This window comes from Chenopodium album, chromosome 19 (genome assembly GCF_948465745.1).
Source record: "Chenopodium album chromosome 19, dcCheAlbu1.1, whole genome shotgun sequence".
NCBI classification, from domain to species: domain Eukaryota; kingdom Viridiplantae; phylum Streptophyta; class Magnoliopsida; order Caryophyllales; family Amaranthaceae; genus Chenopodium; species Chenopodium album.
Genome location: NC_137852.1, coordinates 41086306 through 41104412, shown reverse-complemented (window position 1 = coordinate 41104412; position 18107 = coordinate 41086306). Strand labels below are relative to the sequence as shown.

The 18107-nt window shown below is 31.4% G+C and overlaps 3 protein-coding genes across 4 annotated transcripts; all 3 read left to right on the top strand.

Annotated features, from left to right (window-relative positions):
• Positions 1-380: 380 nt before the first annotated feature.
• LOC145595631 (methylesterase 17-like) lies at positions 381-5137 on the top strand. Its single transcript, XM_081652049.1, has 4 exons — positions 381-710; positions 1350-1490; positions 4045-4179; positions 4668-5137. Exons 1-4 carry the CDS (start codon positions 435-437, stop codon positions 4950-4952), a joined length of 837 nt encoding a protein of 278 aa, XP_081508175.1. The 5' UTR covers positions 381-434; the 3' UTR covers positions 4953-5137.
• A 3413-nt stretch (positions 5138-8550) lies between these two features.
• Positions 8551-10289, top strand: LOC145594391 (methylesterase 17-like). The gene is made up of 4 exons (XM_081650703.1): positions 8551-8799; positions 9272-9412; positions 9654-9788; positions 10004-10289. The coding sequence occupies exons 1-4, from the start codon at positions 8551-8553 to the stop codon at positions 10286-10288; spliced, it is 810 nt and encodes a 269-aa protein (XP_081506829.1). The 3' UTR covers position 10289.
• Positions 10290-13938: 3649 nt separating this feature from the next.
• On the top strand, positions 13939-16772 carry LOC145595629 (methylesterase 17-like). Of its 2 annotated transcripts, XM_081652046.1 has the most exons (5): positions 13939-14253; positions 14373-14513; positions 15077-15131; positions 15396-15475; positions 16330-16772. In XM_081652046.1, the coding sequence occupies exons 1-5, from the start codon at positions 14005-14007 to the stop codon at positions 16600-16602; spliced, it is 798 nt and encodes a 265-aa protein (XP_081508172.1). In that variant the 5' UTR covers positions 13939-14004; the 3' UTR covers positions 16603-16772. The 2 variants fall into 2 exon arrangements, with proteins under 2 accessions (XP_081508172.1, XP_081508173.1); XM_081652047.1 differs by lacking the exon at positions 15077-15131 and having other exon boundaries at positions 13942-14253; positions 15344-15475.
• Positions 16773-18107: the final 1335 nt, after the last annotated feature.

Sequence of the window (18107 nt, the reverse complement as noted above, 5' to 3'; positions counted from 1 at the left end):
GGAGTAATTATTTTGATCTAATCTTATTGAGAATTTGTGAAAACTCCTTAAAAAATTCCTCAAATAGGTAAATAATGTACAATCGCATCTTCAAATGTAGCCTAGCTAATTTATTGGTGGCAGACAGTATTTTTAAAAAATTGTGGCTGCCTGGCAATTAACTTTTTATATTTCGATTTTATTTATTTATTTTATTTTATTGTAAATTGCTCCCCAATCTATCTATTTAATTAATAATTTATTTTCAATGATTCCACTATATAAATAAAACCCTTTTGTTTTGTAGCCACCTACCTATAAATACACAACTTTTATAACCAGTAAAAGCCACCCCAAACTAGCATTTCTCATTCAGCAGTCTTTCCTTATTTACCAAACCAAATTAAATCAACTTTATTATTTTATATAATGTAATTTCCATTTTATTTCCAACCATGGGTGAAGAAGTGTTCGATAATAATATGTCAAAATTATCCTCCTCCTCAACATCATCACTATCACCACACTTTATCTTAGTCCATGGTGTTAGCCATGGTGCTTGGTGTTGGTACAAGGTTCGAGCCCTCCTAGAGAGTTCCGGTTGCTCGGTCACGTGTATCGACCTTAAAGGTTCCGGTATCGAACCATCCGACCCCAACTTTGTGGTTTCCTTCCATGACTACAACCAGCCTTTGGTTGATCTCTTGACTTCACTCCCTAATCATGAAAAGGTTAGATTAGTCTTTTTACTATATTTTCATTTTTTTTTTGGTTTCCTAGTCATTTTCGTGGCTCAATTAATAGGTAAGGTCTAGTGCATCTGATCTATAGTTGTTACTATAAATGGAACCACAATAATTAAGTTGATTAATATATTTATTATTAATTACTTGATTAAGAAAAATACTATAGTCGTAATAGTCATGATTCATGAACATTACTACTAATACTAGCTACAGAGTAAAATTTAGAGTACTAAACATTAATAACATGGAATGATGTCTAAGGTCTTGTTCTTCTGAGTTGTTGTGGACTGCTCTGCTCTGCTAAGTATTAATAATCTGCCAACACCTACTCTGCTATGCTCGGAAGCTCAAAAGAACAGGGCTGAATTTTGTCTTAATTTCTTATTTTACTTATGGTATGTTTTAAGGTAATCCGTTCATAGGTTTCAAAAAAAAAAAAGAAAAAAGAAAAAGGTAATCCGTCTATAACAATTAAAAGGACGAGTAATTTTCAGGCGTCTATATATTCTTTAATTTACAACCTATTGTATTTTTAAACATCAATATCTTTAATTAATTAAGTCGAAGGATTGGATTATTATTACGCGGTATTATTTTAATATATGTTAAGGATGAATTTTGCAGGTGATATTGGTAGGGCATAGTGCGGGGGGAATTAGCGTGACAGAGGCCATACACAAGTTTCCAGAAAAAATAGAAGCTGCTGTTTATGTTGGAGCTACCATGCTTAAGTTGGGTTTTCACTCTGATCAAGATGTTAAAGATGTGAGTTCCTAATTATGCTTTGTGTTATATATTATCATTAATTATTAGCTTAATACTATTCAGAAAAATTATTAACTTAATAGGTTAGTTAAGTACTCCGTAATTGATACGGCGGAGCGGAGTAATGAAATACGGAGTACAAGTATCATTATATGTATTAGACGAGTTTAAATCCTCTGTCCCATTTTTCATGTTCCATTTGTGTTCCACTTAATATTATTGGTTGTAATAATTACAAGGTCCCACTTCTCAAATTTTAAAAGGCAAATAAATATTTTAAGAACCAATCAATCATATTTAGTGGAACACCAGTGGGACACAAAATATGGGACAGATGATTTTCTCCCGTATTAGACTATTAGTTGTATACAGTACCATTTAATTTGTTTCCCTACAAGAGATGCATGTAAAGGGCTCGTTTAGGAGCTTTGAAGCTCAAGTTAAAGTAAATATTGGGACAATTAGCATCCCTCAAACATTAATAATTTTGATTTGCATGCTATAAATTACTAAATTAATATGCAAAACATTATAGGAAGTATATTATGCTTTGATGAATACGATATAATTTCATAACTATTAATCGTATAATAATGATAAATGAGTTTCGCTTTAAAAAAAAATGATAAATGAGTTTCCATAATTGACCTGGAGCTTATGATGATTAATTAGAAAGTAAGAGTGATGATATTTCTTTTATGATTAGATATATTTTTACTTTTATAGTTCGGTAATGTAAGGTTATGGATTTTATGAAGTACACGATAATTCTAATTGGAATTCGAATATAAACAACACATATCAAATATATTTGTTTGAACTGAGCATGGATCTAACCTAGCTAAAAGGGTATGATACATTGATACATAATATTCTTAGTTAATGTTTTGGATAATCGAGTCTTTTACTACTATATAATGACTCTTATTTTCTTATTTTATACAGATTATATTAGTATATACGTACGAAAAAGTAATTTTACTTTTGAGTTGCCGTTTATAGCCTCGTACACATGGGGTCAAACCTTAATTAAAAGATAAACTACTCAAACAAAGACAAATAGTGACAAATTAGTACTAATAAAGTAATAATGGATAATAAACAGGTTTTGTACAAGATCTCATTACATGACAAAATACAATATGTAACATTTATTCTATACAATTATATAAGCACAAATATATGCACAATCGTGGGACTAGATGTGGACCACACCATATCCTAACAAACCTAAAAAATCTACCCCAAAAGTCATTATTTCATTTTCATTATAATATAATAATTTTAGACCCTAAATTCCTTATGTTTAATTAAAATAGTCAAAATTATGTCAGAAATTAGGTAATTTGCTTAATTTTCCATAGACAGAGAAGACTAGCTGTAAAATTGGTGGTTCATTGACTTAATTCTGTCTTAATTACTCAAAAAAAATTACCAAGTAGTACTACTTGCAAAAATAAAAAAATTGAGTTCAAAGATTTTGTAAAATTTTCGAGTTAAAAGTATAAAATCTATAGCCTAGATTTTCGTAATCTAATCAAGCCCCAATGATTAGCTGGAAGTGAAGGTACAATCACTGTAAAAAGAAGCATCTCTGCCTTTTTATTCACTTGAGAAAAAAGCACTTTGTTCGAATTGACCTATTAATTAATTTCATGCTCTTTTACTTTTTTTCCTTTATAAATGGACATGATTTTATCTACACTATCAAAAGTGTGAAAACTTTAATTTCATTTTAATTTTTGCTTTTAAATAGAATTTTATACGTATTCATAATAAGAATGTTCAAGGGGTTAATGTAATATACTAATATGTCTCCTTAGACTAAATTAATAGCTTAATTAGAAATGTACGGTAGTAAAAGTGTAAAAGTCATTCTTTTTATATTTCATTGATTATGTACACTATCCTATCTAAAGATATTCTTATATAAAATTACAAATTATGGTAATAAAATGTAAAAGCCATTCTTTTTATACTTTATATTGTCAATGTTAGTCTTTTAATACTATTATTTTTGTCTAAACTTTGAATATAGTAGCTAGCTCTTGTGTAAATTGAATATGGTGGTCAATAAATCACCTTGACTTACAAATTCAATCAATTCTTATACTATGGTTCATTAAGAAGTGATAAAACAGAAAACCAATCTTGATTGAGGCAAACACTTTTGATTAAGTTAATTATTTGACATGGTATGAGAACAAACATGACAAGAAAAATAAGTTACAAAATCAAGTCTCATTCACACCTTTCTATTGAATATTTAGGCATTGGTTATAAGAAGGACCGCACTTTATCCTAAGGCTAAATGGTTTCATTGGAGGAGACGTGATAGAATATAAAACCAATATTCAAATTCTACTAACCATTACTCTTTAGAGTCATAATTGGTTTTGACTGGTTTTGTTTTGTTTTTTTCGACAAAGGTTTTGACTGAGTTGATCTTTGGACAAGAAGCAATAATTTCTTTGATATATTTATTTTTTCTTGAAATAATATAACCTCTTCAAAAGTATATTGCATGACATTTTTGCCGGTTGACTAATAATAGGGAGCTCCAGATTTGTCAGAATATGGCGAAGCATATGATCTCAGTTTTGGATTAGGAATGGATCAACCTCCAACAAGTGCCATTATTAAAAAGGAATTGCAACGGAAAATTTTGTATCAAATGACTACTATTGAGGTATTTAATATTTTATTCACATTATTTTCTTTTAAAATGTGAACATAGCATGTCCCTTTGATATTATGATATACAAGTATATAGGTGCATCACATGTTGGGATCCACATAATCCTAAGAATTGCACCATCAAACATACTTAATTCCATCAAAGTCAATAATTCTTACTTTTGTGTAATGCGTAAATGACGTACAAGAAACTCCTTGTTGACACCAAAAACACTATAGAAATTATTGAAGTTTAAGATATGATTGACAATTGAAATAATTTCATATCTTCTTGAGGAGAAGACAAGGGTAAAGTTGTTTTAGGAAGCTTAATCATCCAAAACGTACAACCAGGTCACATATAAGTCAATTATTTATCAAGACAACTTATAATATATGTGATTTGATGTGACATGATCAAGTGTTCGTTACATATATTCAATACGTACACCCATTATGTATACACGTTTTTTGTAACCATTTGTTACACAAACATTATAGGATCGTGCACTAGCGGGGATGCTCTTACGACCATTCCCATTAGCCATAACAAAAGCACAATCGGAGGAAGGGAAAGACTCAGAAAGAGTAGCTCGTATATACATCAAGACATTGGAGGATAGAGTGATAAAGGCAGAGCAACAAGATGCAATGATAAAGAGATGGCCACCAACACAAGTTTATGGGATTGAAAGTGACCATTGCCCTTTTTTCTCTAACCCACTTGTGCTCGCTGGCTTGCTCCTTAAAGTTGCTACTACTACTACTACTAAAATTACTTTTTAGGAGTACTACCTCTATCTACCTATGTAAATGACTTATATATATTGGACTTTACTTTAGCATAATTCTCACATGGGTTGTTTTTTGGTAATTGTTTAAATAATCTCTCTCTAGCTATATATATACTTAAATGTAATAAGTCTATTTTGGATCATGTAAGTTTAAATAATAATCATGTATTTGTAATATATATTGGGTAATAATTAAATTTGCATTGTACAATAAATTGTCTTTTAATCTATATCCAGAAAATAATAGAATACTGAACCCTATTCGTATTACTACATACTCCCTCAGTCCCTAATTATTTGCCCCAACCAAAAAAATCACTTTATTAAGGTTTTGGGGAAAAAATGGTACACATGGGTTGACACAAATATTAATGACGAGAGAGATAGAGAGAGTGCAAGTGGAAGATGCCAAAAATAGTATGGGACAATCTTTTAGGGACAACTACAAAAGAAAAATGGAGCAAACAATTGGAAATGAAGGGAGTTAGAAATAATAAACCAACATAACCAATTCTAAAATTGAGTTAAGAGTCTGTTCTCAATTTCTCATTCACTGAGCTATACTAAACTGAACTGTTTATGAGAGAAGAAAATTACGAACTGAAGTGAAATTAAGTTGAAGAGAACATGCCCTAAGTTACGGACTATTATTATACATACATCAGAGTAACTTTATGCATATATAAAATAATGATGTACTTGAAGTGTTCGAGAATAAATGTGATCAGAGAGTAAATCGTGTCAGATTTTGGCTTGAAGGTGGGTTAATATGTGCCAAGGGACTGAGTCTAGCCTGCTTATGAGGAAAAAAAAAAAACATTTCTAAAGTTTCTAAAATAGGGCAGTGAATTGTGGGCTTATAAGGCCATGCCAAGCAGCCAAGCTTTGGCCTAAAAAATGTATTTTGGACTATTCAAACTAACATGACACTTCAAAGCATGATATATAATTGTCAATTTTACAATTTTTTAGTATGCTAATCAAACAGGCCAATAATAATCAACTCTTTAATAACGGGATAGAAATATAAGCGAGAGGAAATTACACTAACAACCACCCTAGCTCGATTTTCTTAATTCTTCATCATCATATGTCACATCATTATGATAATCGGAGTAATTCATTAGACATTACATAGTTGATCCAAGTAAAGAGAAGGCACCCAAAAATGACCTAATACCAATAATCTTGGATGTGCTATTACTGTTAATATGCAATAACACCCATCATCATATATAGAGTCAACTCTTATCTAGAAACTAGAGAAACCATCAAAATATTGTCTTCCATTACCACTTTCTTAGTGGTTCACTCTAGTCCAAATTCAAAAATTTTATGCATCTTTCATTGAAGATTTAAGTTAGATCCTTTAAAACGTTGTGACAATTAAAATGGGCCAGTAGCCACCTAATAATTTTTCACACTTGAAAGGATTTTGAAAAACTTATTTCCCGGCCCTAGCTTTTCCACCGTGGATTGGACCGTCTTGTATACAAAAAGCTAGAGATTATTTGTATAGTTGTCAAGATAAAATTGGATGAGTGGAAATAGTACTTTCCATAAAATTGCACGTATAAGAATGGGGTTATTACATGCGGTATAAGAGCAACTCCTATGACAAGCTAATTGTCAAATTAACTTGTTGTGCCACATAAGCTTTTAAGGATCTATTCACATTTACTGAATTGATCGGAGCTGAGCTGAACTGAACTGATTGGAGCTAAACTGAACTGATTGGAGCTAAATTGAACTGATGAACTAAACAAAACTGAGCTGAAGTGAATATTTATGAGAGAGGAAAATTAGGAGCTGAACTGAACTGAACTGATTGAAGCTAAACTGAACTGAACTGATTGGAACTAATCTGAACTGATTGGAAGTGAAATAAAGTAAATGTGAACAGGCCCTAAGTTAATTATTATTTTAGCTCTAATGGTTAGCTAATATCTTACTATTTAAATGGACCACACCTTTCCGTTGATAAATTTTATTTTAGTTATTCTAATTTGTTTTATTCTAGCAAGTTTTTTTTTCAAGCAAATTACACTTTCTAGCTTCAATGGTTAAGCTAGTAGATAGAGATTATGTAATATTGCAAATAAGTCCCTAACTACAACTATTGAAGTCCCTAACTACACCCATCTCTGATTGCTAAAATATTACTTCCTCCGTCCTTTTTTACTTGACTGGCTTTGACTTTTACACTATTCACCACCCCTTCTTTGACCGTGTTTTGTGAATAATATGTTGTAAAAATATTCATGTAAATTTTTTTGAATTCGCCTCAATAAGTACTATCATAATATACAAATATTACAATTTTTTACTTATGGAGAATTAAAGTTATTGATCATTAAAGTTTTGCATTGGCAAGCGTGATAAAAGAAACAGATCAAGTAAAAAAAGAATAGAGGAAGTATAATGTTTAGTAATGTATGGTTGGTGCACCCGGGTGTACCATGCGCAAGGTGCACCCGGTTAAAAAAAAAGGCGGAAAGAACATTAGGTGTACGAAAAAGAACATTTAGTTTCTTGAAAAAGAACATGTTTGTTTTTAACAAAGAACATGCATTACTAAAGAACATAAAGACATTACACAAAGAACATGATAAAAACTTTATTAAATTTCATGAAAAATAACACATTAACGTAAAAATTCTCTACCAAAGATTTCAGTTTCCCAAAAATAGTTTTTTCTCTCTCCAAAAATTTAACTTTCCATAATAATTTTATTTTTCCCTCTCTAAATTATTTTCAACTAAAAATAATTCAAGATTTCATTTAAAAATTAAATTTCAAATTTCAAAATTTAAAATAACATAAAAAAACATAAGTTAATTTAAAGAACATACGTTAAAGAACATAAGTTAAAGAACATAAGTTAAAGAATATACGATAAAGAACATACGTTAAAGAACTCATTACCTTAAAGAACATAAGAGCCACCTTTTAACAAAAAAAATAAAAAATAAAAAATAATAATAATAAAAAATACGAGCCAAATTCAAAGAACATACGAATCAAAAAGAACATATTTTGTATTGTTAAAAAACATGTTATCAAACATATATACTACGTATGTATGTTTGTCAAACACAAACATATTCTTTTGCCAAACACAAGATGTTCTTTTTCAAACACTAGAATGCATGTTCTTTTTCCAATGCTAGTATGTTCTTTTTTTTCCCCATGTTCTTTAAAATATACCTAATGTTCGCATGGTGCACCCGGATGTACTATACTATTTTCAAATGTTTAGAGCTTAGTTAAAAGTCATCTAATATAATAATCTCAAATTACATTATCTTGTATTCTCGTTAATTGTTTATGCAAATTACAGAACATCCTTAGCTTTCGTAAACTTCCACAATGTAATTGCGGCAAAATAAAACAAAGGAGAAGTACACCTAATAACTCGCTGTTATTGTGCTGTCACCCTTTAGCTTGATCCATCATTTCCGTTTAATTTTAAGAATTTAATATATTCTTTGTATCATGTATGCGTATAATTTATATGTACTCGGTAGTCGGCATACTTTGTATTAATCAAAGTTATAATTTGTTATACACCTACAAAAAACGTTACAAAAATGGGAGATGGATGTGAGAAGGTTAGAGTGCCATCGAATGCACACTTCGTGCTAGTTCACGGTGCGTGCCACGGCGGGTGGAGCTGGTACAAAATCCGATGTCTACTTGAATGCGCCGGGCAGAAAGTTAGCTGCCCGGACCTTAGTAGCTCCGGGATTGATCCATCGGATGCTAATACTATTTTCACTTTCCAAGACTATAATAAGCCTGTTGATGATATTTTAGCAAGCTTACCACCAGGTGAAAAGGTTAGTAATGTTTATATTCGGCCTTAAATGTAGCTCCGTACAACCATCATGGTTTTTTTATCCGGTATTTTTTGGGTTGTGAGATTAAAGGAAAATGTTTTTCGTGGGAATTGAACCTCCAACTTCAAGATTGAAAGGTGCAATATTTCCCACTGGATCAAACTTAGTTTGGTTATGATGAGTATGTTATTAGACAACATATTTGAATTCATTTTTTCTTTTTTGTTGTGTGATAGCTGGAACTTGAAAGTGAGGTTTGTTATTTAAGATTATCGGGTATAGGGTGGTGTTTGTTTGTTTGTTTTTTTTTTTTTTTTTTTCAAGTCCGTATCATTATTATAATTATATATATCATTGGTACTCATTGAAATAAACAATCACAAACTATGGTCAAGCACTTTTTTTTTTCTTAAAATTTATTTTACAATACTTATTAGTTTAACTATGTACTTGTATGATTTTGTTAAATTAGGTGATTTTGGTGGGGCACAGTGCAGGAGGACACAGCGTAACAGAGGCTGTCCAAAATCATCCTGATAAAATTCAAGCAGCAGTATTTGTTGGCGCAACAATGCTCCGTAACGGATTCCAAACTGAACAAGATAGAATTGATGTAATTTAACGGAAAATTTAAATTAATGGTTTAAGCTTATGATTGGTTTTATATACTCTATCTACGAAGTATTAGTTTATATACTCCTATTTCCGTTTAAATGTTTAATCATGGGTTTTGGCGTGCTTTAAACATTAATTAAATGTACCTTTGTTGAATAAGGCATTGCTTAAATTATGTTGAACCTAAAACATTTGAATTTGATTCAAGTAATTTATTGATTTTTTGTATGATGTTGTAGGGAGCACCTGACTTGTCTAGATATGGGGAAATATACGACTCTGAATATGGTCAAGGACATGACAATCCTCCAACTAGTGTCATCTTCAAGAAAGAGTTTCAACGTGAGATATTATATCAAATGAGCCCTCTAGAGGTAAATTTTTTAAGTTATTATATGCAAATATTGCGAAACTAAATATATATATATATATATATATATATATATATATATATATATATATATATATATATATATATATATATATATATATATATATATATATATATATATATATATATATTTTGTAAGTTTAATCACTTCAAATTACATAAAAGTCTAGATATAACGTGAGGAAAATTTTATTATAGGATTGTACATTAGCAGCAATGCTTCTAAGACTATGCCCAGTTAGAGCTCTTAGTGGGGCCGTGTTTCCCGAAGGTAAGGGCTCTGATAAGGTGCCACGTGTTTACATCAAAACGTTGCATGACAATGTGCTATCACGTGAGCAGCAAGATGTGATGATCAAGAGATGGCCACCATCTAATGTTTATGAAATTGATAGTGATCATTGTCCTATGTTCTCCAACCCTTCTCGTCTCTTTGGCTTACTTCTTAAAGTTGCTGCGAATAGTGGTGATGATCTATTTTAAGACCGTCATTAACGGGAAACATGTTAATGTAATTAAGTGTTTACGTACTACCTTCGTTTCGTAATAACCGCTGCACAAACATAATTTGTCTTAATCATTTCTGATCGATTGCTTTACTTCTTTAAATATCAATGTATCTCATACATACCATCTTCTCTATAGACCTATTTACCTCACTTTTACATTTAAATACTATTTTTTTTTTCTCCACTTGTAACACTTTATCATGTACTAGTATAATTTATAATTTATGGAACTATTGCTGTTCTTAATTTCGAATCAATCTTATAGGAAGTATATACTTGTATATGTTACATGTTATTACTTAGTCAAGATAACGAAGGTTTAATCTATTTTCGTGTTCTTTCAATCATAATAGTTTATCGTATATGTATATAAATAGTACTTATGTACTTGAAAGTCTTGAACAGACTTATATACGTCACATGACTCGCTCACACATAGATATTTGATCCGTCTCCAAATAAAATTAAAGTCTCATCTCATTATAAATATTTGTTGCTAAATAAATATATCATTTCACCTTCATTTATATGTTTAATCACTTTTAATTGGCAATAAACCTTAAAATTGTTTTAAATCAAACAAAACTCATATCTCCATTCATCATTCATGGCCATATATTGGTATCCTTGGGGAGCAATCCAAGGGATACGCTCATAAGATATACTTGTCCGGTTGTCCCCAATGTATGTATATCTTCCCAACTATACAAACTATGGGCCTGTTCTCTTACGTTGAAATTCAGTTCAGTTCAGTTCAGTTCAGCTGAGTTCAGTTTAGTTTAGTTTAGTTTAGTTCAGTTCAGCTGAGTTCAGTTCAGTTTAGTTCAGTGCAGTTCAGTTCAGCTCCTAATTTCCTTCTCTTATAAAATATTCATTTCAGTTCAGTTCAGCTGAGTTCAGTTCAGTTCAGTTCAGCAGAGTTCGGTTCAGTTCAGTTCAGTTCAGTTCAGTTCAGCCGAGTTCAGTCAATGAGAACATGCCCATCCTACTAGCTTATACTTCCTCTATTTTTTTTAGTTGACACTGTTTGACTTTTACACTATTCACACAACACGCTTTGACTCGCTTTTGTGGTTTATAGATACGATAAAACATATTCATGTGGGATCTTGTTTGAATCAATTCAATGTATATTTTATTAATATTCACTTTTTATAATTTTACAATGTTGATAATTAGAGATATTAATCGTTAAAAACATGCGTTTGCAAACGTGAAAATATAAAGGTGCCAACTAAATAAAAACAGAGGAAGTATTATTCGAACTAACGGTATAACTACATCCATCTCTAAATGTTTTTTCTACGTACTTTGACTCTTTGTTAGACAATCTATAGTGAGTTAGGACCTGTTCACATATACTTAATTTCAGTTCAGTTCAGTTCAGTTCAGCTCCATCAATCAGTTTAGTTCAGTTCAGCTCAGTTGAGCTCCTAATTTCCTTCTCTCATAAAGTATTCAGTTCAGCTCAGTTCAGATCAGTTCAGTTCCAATCAGTTCAGTTCAGTAAATGTGAACAGACCCTTAGTGACTGAATGAATTTCTATAAGTAAGAATTACAAGTATTAATTATAACGACATGTTACTTTGTCATAAATTCATAAATTTATAGTTTTATACCGCTCGATCTCATATTTCCTAATAAGAAATTGGTACAAGCAGGGTCGTCCCAAAGTATTTGGAGGCCCGATATGATTAAAAATAAATAGGGCCCTCATTCAATTTATAGTACTCGGTATAAAATTAAATATTGTAACGTTTCAACAATCATCATTACTAGCACATTGTGGATGATATATCTGGTTTGTTAAAGTTTTTAAGGGTTGATACCCAAAGAATAAGATCAAATCCTTTCTCGGTTTTTTTTTGACCTTTTTAGTCTAGCAAATAGAATTATGTGCTCTTTTTTTCCCTTAAGATTTCCTTATTTATACTTTTTACTAATAAATTTTCCTTGATTTGGCAAAATTGGCCTCAATAACACCAACCATAGGTTGGATGCAAAGAATAACACAACCTTTACCGGGTGTACTCTCTATAACACAAAGTATTAAGTTCGGTGCAAAAATTGTCATAAATGCCACCGGAGATTGGAGATTCTGCCGGAAAAGTATATCAAACAATTTAACACGATTTTTATACGTGGAAAACCCCTTCGCTATAATAAAGAGTAATAGCCATAGGACCGTAGATGAGTACACCCTAAACTTCTCTTATTGATAATTAAGGGTAAAACAAACCCAAAGGAAAGGTTTATATAACCCCACCATGGCCAACTACAACAAGAACAATTGAGAGAAATAAGGTGTAGAAGTCACTAAAACGTAGGTCCCTATTCAGATACAATGCCAGATAATTTAAGCCAAAGCTCCAAACAACAATTCAACCGTTCAAATAAGATAATGTTGTCAGAAAAAACCATTTATACAACTTTTTTGTTGGAAAAAACCTTAATTTTTTGACATGGAGAAACCAGATTGTAAAATAATTGTGTAAAAGACAACCTGTGATCTCTAATCACTCAATTAACCTCTAATTTCCCCTTAATTCTTCAAATTATCCATAATTCTCACTAATCAATTTGATAATTAAATTAATTTATAAATTAAAAAAAAAAACAAAAACCACTCCTCACCATCACCGGGCACCACTCTCCTTCTCCCCTTCCCATTGCAGCAACCCCCTCTCCCATCCCTAGCCTCCGCGTAGAACCCCCCACCCCCGCAGATCAACCTCCACCGCCGAACTGACCCCCTCCCTTTCCCCTTTACCCTCGTCGCGACTACCCTCCTAAACCCTAACCTAAAAATTTCACCCAATAGATGAGTGGCCACCATCACCGCCACAATCAACAACGACCCATTTCAGGAATGGGGCTTCGTCATCTAGGATTCTTGGCATTCATTAGAATTGCTTAACTCTTCCGAAATTGAGATTTAAAGGGTCCGAAGTTTGTGTGATTTGTTTTGATAACTTGCCAGCGAAATTTGCGATTTCTTTTGGAAGGTGGAACTTCCCAACGACTCGGGGTAGGGGCGGCATCGGCATCGGCGCCGGCACAGGGTAGGGAAGGAGGAGGTAGATGGCAGGTGGTAGGGGCGGCGCTGCTTCTGGCCGCCGCAGCTGCTGCAGGGGAGGGGGTGGCTGAGGTGAGGTAGGGTGTTTTATGTTTTTTTTTTTACTTAACATAATTATTTAATTGAAAGTTAAAGGCTAATTAGGGAAAATTAGAGTATAATAAGGGTAATTAGAATTTTTGGTTGTCTTCAATAAAAATATTTTACAATGTGGTTCTCCATGCCAAAAAATTTTTATAAGATTTTTTCCAACAAAAAGGTTGTTATAAATGGTTTAACCTGACAAAATTTCCTTCAATTAAAAGCCCTATGTGTCCTCGACAAACTAAAACGATCAAAATATGAAAAATGTCATAAAATTGGACCAAATAAAAAAAAATCAAATTAGAATTGTCAAGTTATCTTAGCCTTTAGCCTACCGAACCTGATATATTTGTTTGTTATGTTATGTAAAACGTGCGCTCAATGAATTTATCTTATCTTGGGCACTACAGTGCAAGAAGACCACACATTTATGAATTCATTTCTCTACAAATACAAACTTGAGTTTTGTTAGTAGGCTCATATTCATTTGTCACTTATCTTACCATTCCATTCATTTTTAACAACTAAAATGGAAGATAAACTTGAATTGATGAATGTAGTCTCACCCGCACACTTTGTGCTAGTCCATGGTGCTAGTCATGGAGGGTGGTGTTGGTACAAAGTCCGATGCTTACTCGAAAGCATCGGACATAAGGTTAGCTGCCCGGACCTAACTAGCTCCGGGATTGATCCAGCGGATGCTAATACTATATTTACCTTTAAAGAGTATAACAAACCCCTTCATGATATGATAGCCAACCTACCACCAGGTGAAAAGGTTAGTGCACAAATTATATTACATTATTACTTGTGCTTGAACATTTGGTTACATATACACATGTGACATGTTTATTTCGTATTTTTAACTAATTAATGTAATGATTTTGTATAATTAAGGTAATTTTGGTGGGACACAGTATTGGAGGAAACAATATAACAGATGTTCTCCAAAGCTATCCTCATAAAATTCAAGCTGCGATATATGTTGCGGCTGCAATGCTTCCTCATGGAATCCGGACTGACACACACAGGCAATCCGTACGTTCCTTCTTATTACCTCCGTTTTTAATACTTGCAACAATTAGACATGTATTCTCTTCACCTTATTAGACCTGAACTTATCTAAACTTATTACACCTTATTAAACGTGTTAGAGCTTATTGAAACTTATTAGATCTGATTGAACATATTGATATATATTGAACCTGATTGGACATTATTATTATTATCAATTATTAGCTACATTAATATGGATTAATAATTTAATTTCGGTCTTATTTAATGGATCAGTTTTTGTATTTGACATACTCTAAGATTATATACAAAGTACTTTATTGGATGATGCAATAATCCTTATAAAGAGGAATTTTAAAGGGAGGAATGTTAGGCATTTAGAAATGCATAACAAGGGGTATTCATGTAATTATGCATATGTACAAACGAATAAATATTCTGGTATCATTGGATGATCAAATGGTACCACTGAATATACAGTGATACTATATATGCACATAATGGTATTATATATGCATTCAGTTGTACTAAATTTATGCGTAAATAGTACCATACTGAGGATTCAATGGTACAATATAAACTTTCAGTGGAACAATCAGCATGTGGTCCCCCATCACGTGATACAATCCGACCAAAAAATAGGTGGGGCCCACCTACAAGTCTCTCTCTTCCTATCTCGCTCCTCTTTTCTCTCTCTACCATGTGTTTTTAAAATATTTTAATCAATGTTATGCATTTACAAATGCATAACTTTCCTCCATTTCATGTTCCTCCCTTATAAATACGAGTAACGTTTTAAAAAGATTGTAGTCTCTAAATTTACTTATATAATTTTTGAGTTTATAATCTTGTAGGTGATGCCTTATATGCCTGCGCCAGATGTATTTGACTATATTTTTGGTGAAGGACCGGGGAAACCTCCTACTAGTGGCATTTACAAGATAGAAGTTCGGCGTCCGTCCTTGTACTCGATGTGTACTTTAGAGGTACTCTTTTACAGTTATTGGTAAATTATTTGTATACTTCATCCATGTACCAATAGTGTTAAATCCTTTCTTTCATACAGAGTATTACTTACTTCGTGAGAGTAAGGGATAGGCGGATAGCTTAAGTTGTTAGAGTTTCTTTACTGCCTTTGTGGCTCTTTAAACATTAAAAGAAAGTATCACTTACTCCGTACTTTAAATAGACTATTCACACACATTTTGTTTTCTATAATTGTAAATTCTTCAAAACCTCAATTATTTTGGACAAATTTGCTCAAACTTCTTACGGAATTTATTTCGTGACACTTCTAATTTTTTGTGAAGTAAGGATATCTTGTCTGATTTTCTTAAGGTTTGATCTAAATTTTTATTATCAAGTTTGGTCTAATCCGACTTATTAATTTGACTAAACTTTGACCTCATTTTGAAGTACTAATTTTTAAAGAAAAACATTATCAAATTGAATCTTGATAGCTTTGTATTAGCATGTATTTTTCAAATATGTAATTTTCATAATTTATATAATAATTAATTAACGATATTTAGCAATAAGTAAATGATAATCAAAAGTACTAATATGATGTGACCTAATGTAATTTTATTAAAAATAATTAATAAGTACTATATGAAACAAGTAGTTGAAGATATATAAAAAGTCATTTGAGTATATCAGGCAATAGCCCTGTTTTATTTTACAATAGGTTTAATAACTTTAAAAAAATCTTTTTTCATAAATAATGATTTTAACTACTTGCGTTTTTTATTATTTGCAACAAAGGGTATTATTTGTGATTTAAATTAGCTAATAAGTTAAATCTATTGCGTGTAAGATTAGAAAATTTTTTATGGTACAGGATTACACACTAGCGGGAATGCTTCTGAGACCATGTCCGGTCAGAGCTATCGCGGACGCCGCATTTTCTGACGGCGAGGGCTCCGATAAGGTCCCACGTGTTTACATCAGGACATTGCATGACAATCTCCTTTCACTTGAGCAACATGAAGCTTTGATCAAGAACTGGCCACCATCCGAAGTTTATGACATTGCTAGTGATCATTCTGCCATGCTTTCCAACCCTACTCAATTATTTGGGTTACTTGTTAAGGTTGCAACTAAGTGGCATTAGATGAGATAAAACGCGTTTATCCAATGCATAAATAAGGGGAGATGTCTTTGATTTTTTTCAGTCTTGTATTAACTTTTTCTTCCTATGCCACGTCGGCTTTCTAATAACGAACATATACTATGTAATAATTTAAGAGTTTATTAAACTCGACCTCATATATATATATATATATATATATATATATATATATATATATATATATATATATATATATATATATATATATATATATATATATATATATATATATATATTTTCATCTTTCAGATTCATTTATGGTCTATCAATTGTTTATATATTTTTTAATTGTTATGTACCAATAATTCTGTTCCATTATTCACAAATTTAGTCTTGACTCGATTACTAAATTTTTAAAGATACTGTTAAGGTTAATATTGTGTCTTACGAACAAGTCATGTATCCTATATTGTTGTTCTAGGATATTGAGGGATTGCCCCTTGTGTTATGGATTATACTCTGATAACCTCGCTAACTTAATTACAACAAAAGAATAAAATTTCACCGCTTGAAGAAGTTAAGCAAGAGTTTAATCAACTAAAGAAATAAACACACAAATATAGGTTAAGGATGCAAATGTCTTTCATTTAACAAAGGACAAAGTCAGGATTATAATGGTATATTAGAGGAGAAGATTACCTCCATGTTCATACAATTGGAATGATTGAACAATCTTTTGATCATACTAACTAAATCTAATCTATATCGATTATGTCTTTTTATGTGAAGTTTCGCTTGTTTATAGTTATAGACAAATTCCTTGAGAATACTTGCTTATTGTTTCCTTGAGAATGCGTTTTTAACCAACCAATGGTTTGGTGTCATTACTTCTCTTTTCCAAATAATACTTATGGGATAGATACCACGTTCTAAAGTATGGGCCTTGACTCTGGGCCATCATCTACGTTTAATAAATTATCCATTTGATGATCCATCTAGTTTATAATGCTAACTAGTTTAATTTATTTTTACTGAACTTAACTTAATTTTACTGAACTGAAACTATTTTTACTGATTAAATTATTTTTGCTGAACTGAAATTATTTTTACTGATTTTTTATTATAATTCTTCTTTAAGAAAACTGAATTTTACTGAACTGAACTTATTTTTACTGAACTGAAATTAATTTTACTGAACTGAATTTATTTTTACTGAACTGAAATTATTTTTACTTAATATTATTTTTTTAAGGTGAAAAGAACAGGCCCTAAAACTATATTTTCCATTATGTATAAATCATAAAACACGATTAAAGGAAAGTGTGTGAGTATATAATGTTAAAGTTAAAATGTGTCAACTACTACCTCCATTTTATATTATTTGCAACAATTTGACATAAAATAAATAGGAAAAATATCTACTCGTTGCAAATAATACGGAAAAAAAAAAAGTTATTTTTTGCAAAATTTGTGTAGGCGGTGCACTGAATTTATCTTGGCCTGGACACTACAACAAAGGAAGACCACACATATTTTTGAATTTATTA

What these genes read in the sequence shown, in the direction of transcription:
- LOC145595631 (XM_081652049.1), top strand. Translation starts at nt 435, where the DNA reads ATGGGTGAAGAAGTGTTCGATAATAATATGTCAAAATTATCCTCCTCC. An exon ending in CTGATCAAGATGTTAAAGAT is followed by an intron (nt 1,491 to 4,044) that starts GTGAGTTCCTAA and finishes GACTAATAATAG; the next exon opens with GGAGCTCCAGATTTGTCAGA. An exon ending in ATCAAATGACTACTATTGAG is followed by an intron (nt 4,180 to 4,667) that starts GTATTTAATATT and finishes CAAACATTATAG; the next exon opens with GATCGTGCACTAGCGGGGAT.
- LOC145594391 (XM_081650703.1), top strand. Translation starts at nt 8,551, where the DNA reads ATGGGAGATGGATGTGAGAAGGTTAGAGTGCCATCGAATGCACACTTC. An exon ending in GCTTACCACCAGGTGAAAAG is followed by an intron (nt 8,800 to 9,271) that starts GTTAGTAATGTT and finishes TTGTTAAATTAG; the next exon opens with GTGATTTTGGTGGGGCACAG. An exon ending in CTGAACAAGATAGAATTGAT is followed by an intron (nt 9,413 to 9,653) that starts GTAATTTAACGG and finishes ATGATGTTGTAG; the next exon opens with GGAGCACCTGACTTGTCTAG.
- LOC145595629 (XM_081652046.1), top strand. Translation starts at nt 14,005, where the DNA reads ATGGAAGATAAACTTGAATTGATGAATGTAGTCTCACCCGCACACTTT. An exon ending in ACCTACCACCAGGTGAAAAG is followed by an intron (nt 14,254 to 14,372) that starts GTTAGTGCACAA and finishes TGTATAATTAAG; the next exon opens with GTAATTTTGGTGGGACACAG. An exon ending in CTGACACACACAGGCAATCC is followed by an intron (nt 14,514 to 15,076) that starts GTACGTTCCTTC and finishes ATAAACTTTCAG; the next exon opens with TGGAACAATCAGCATGTGGT.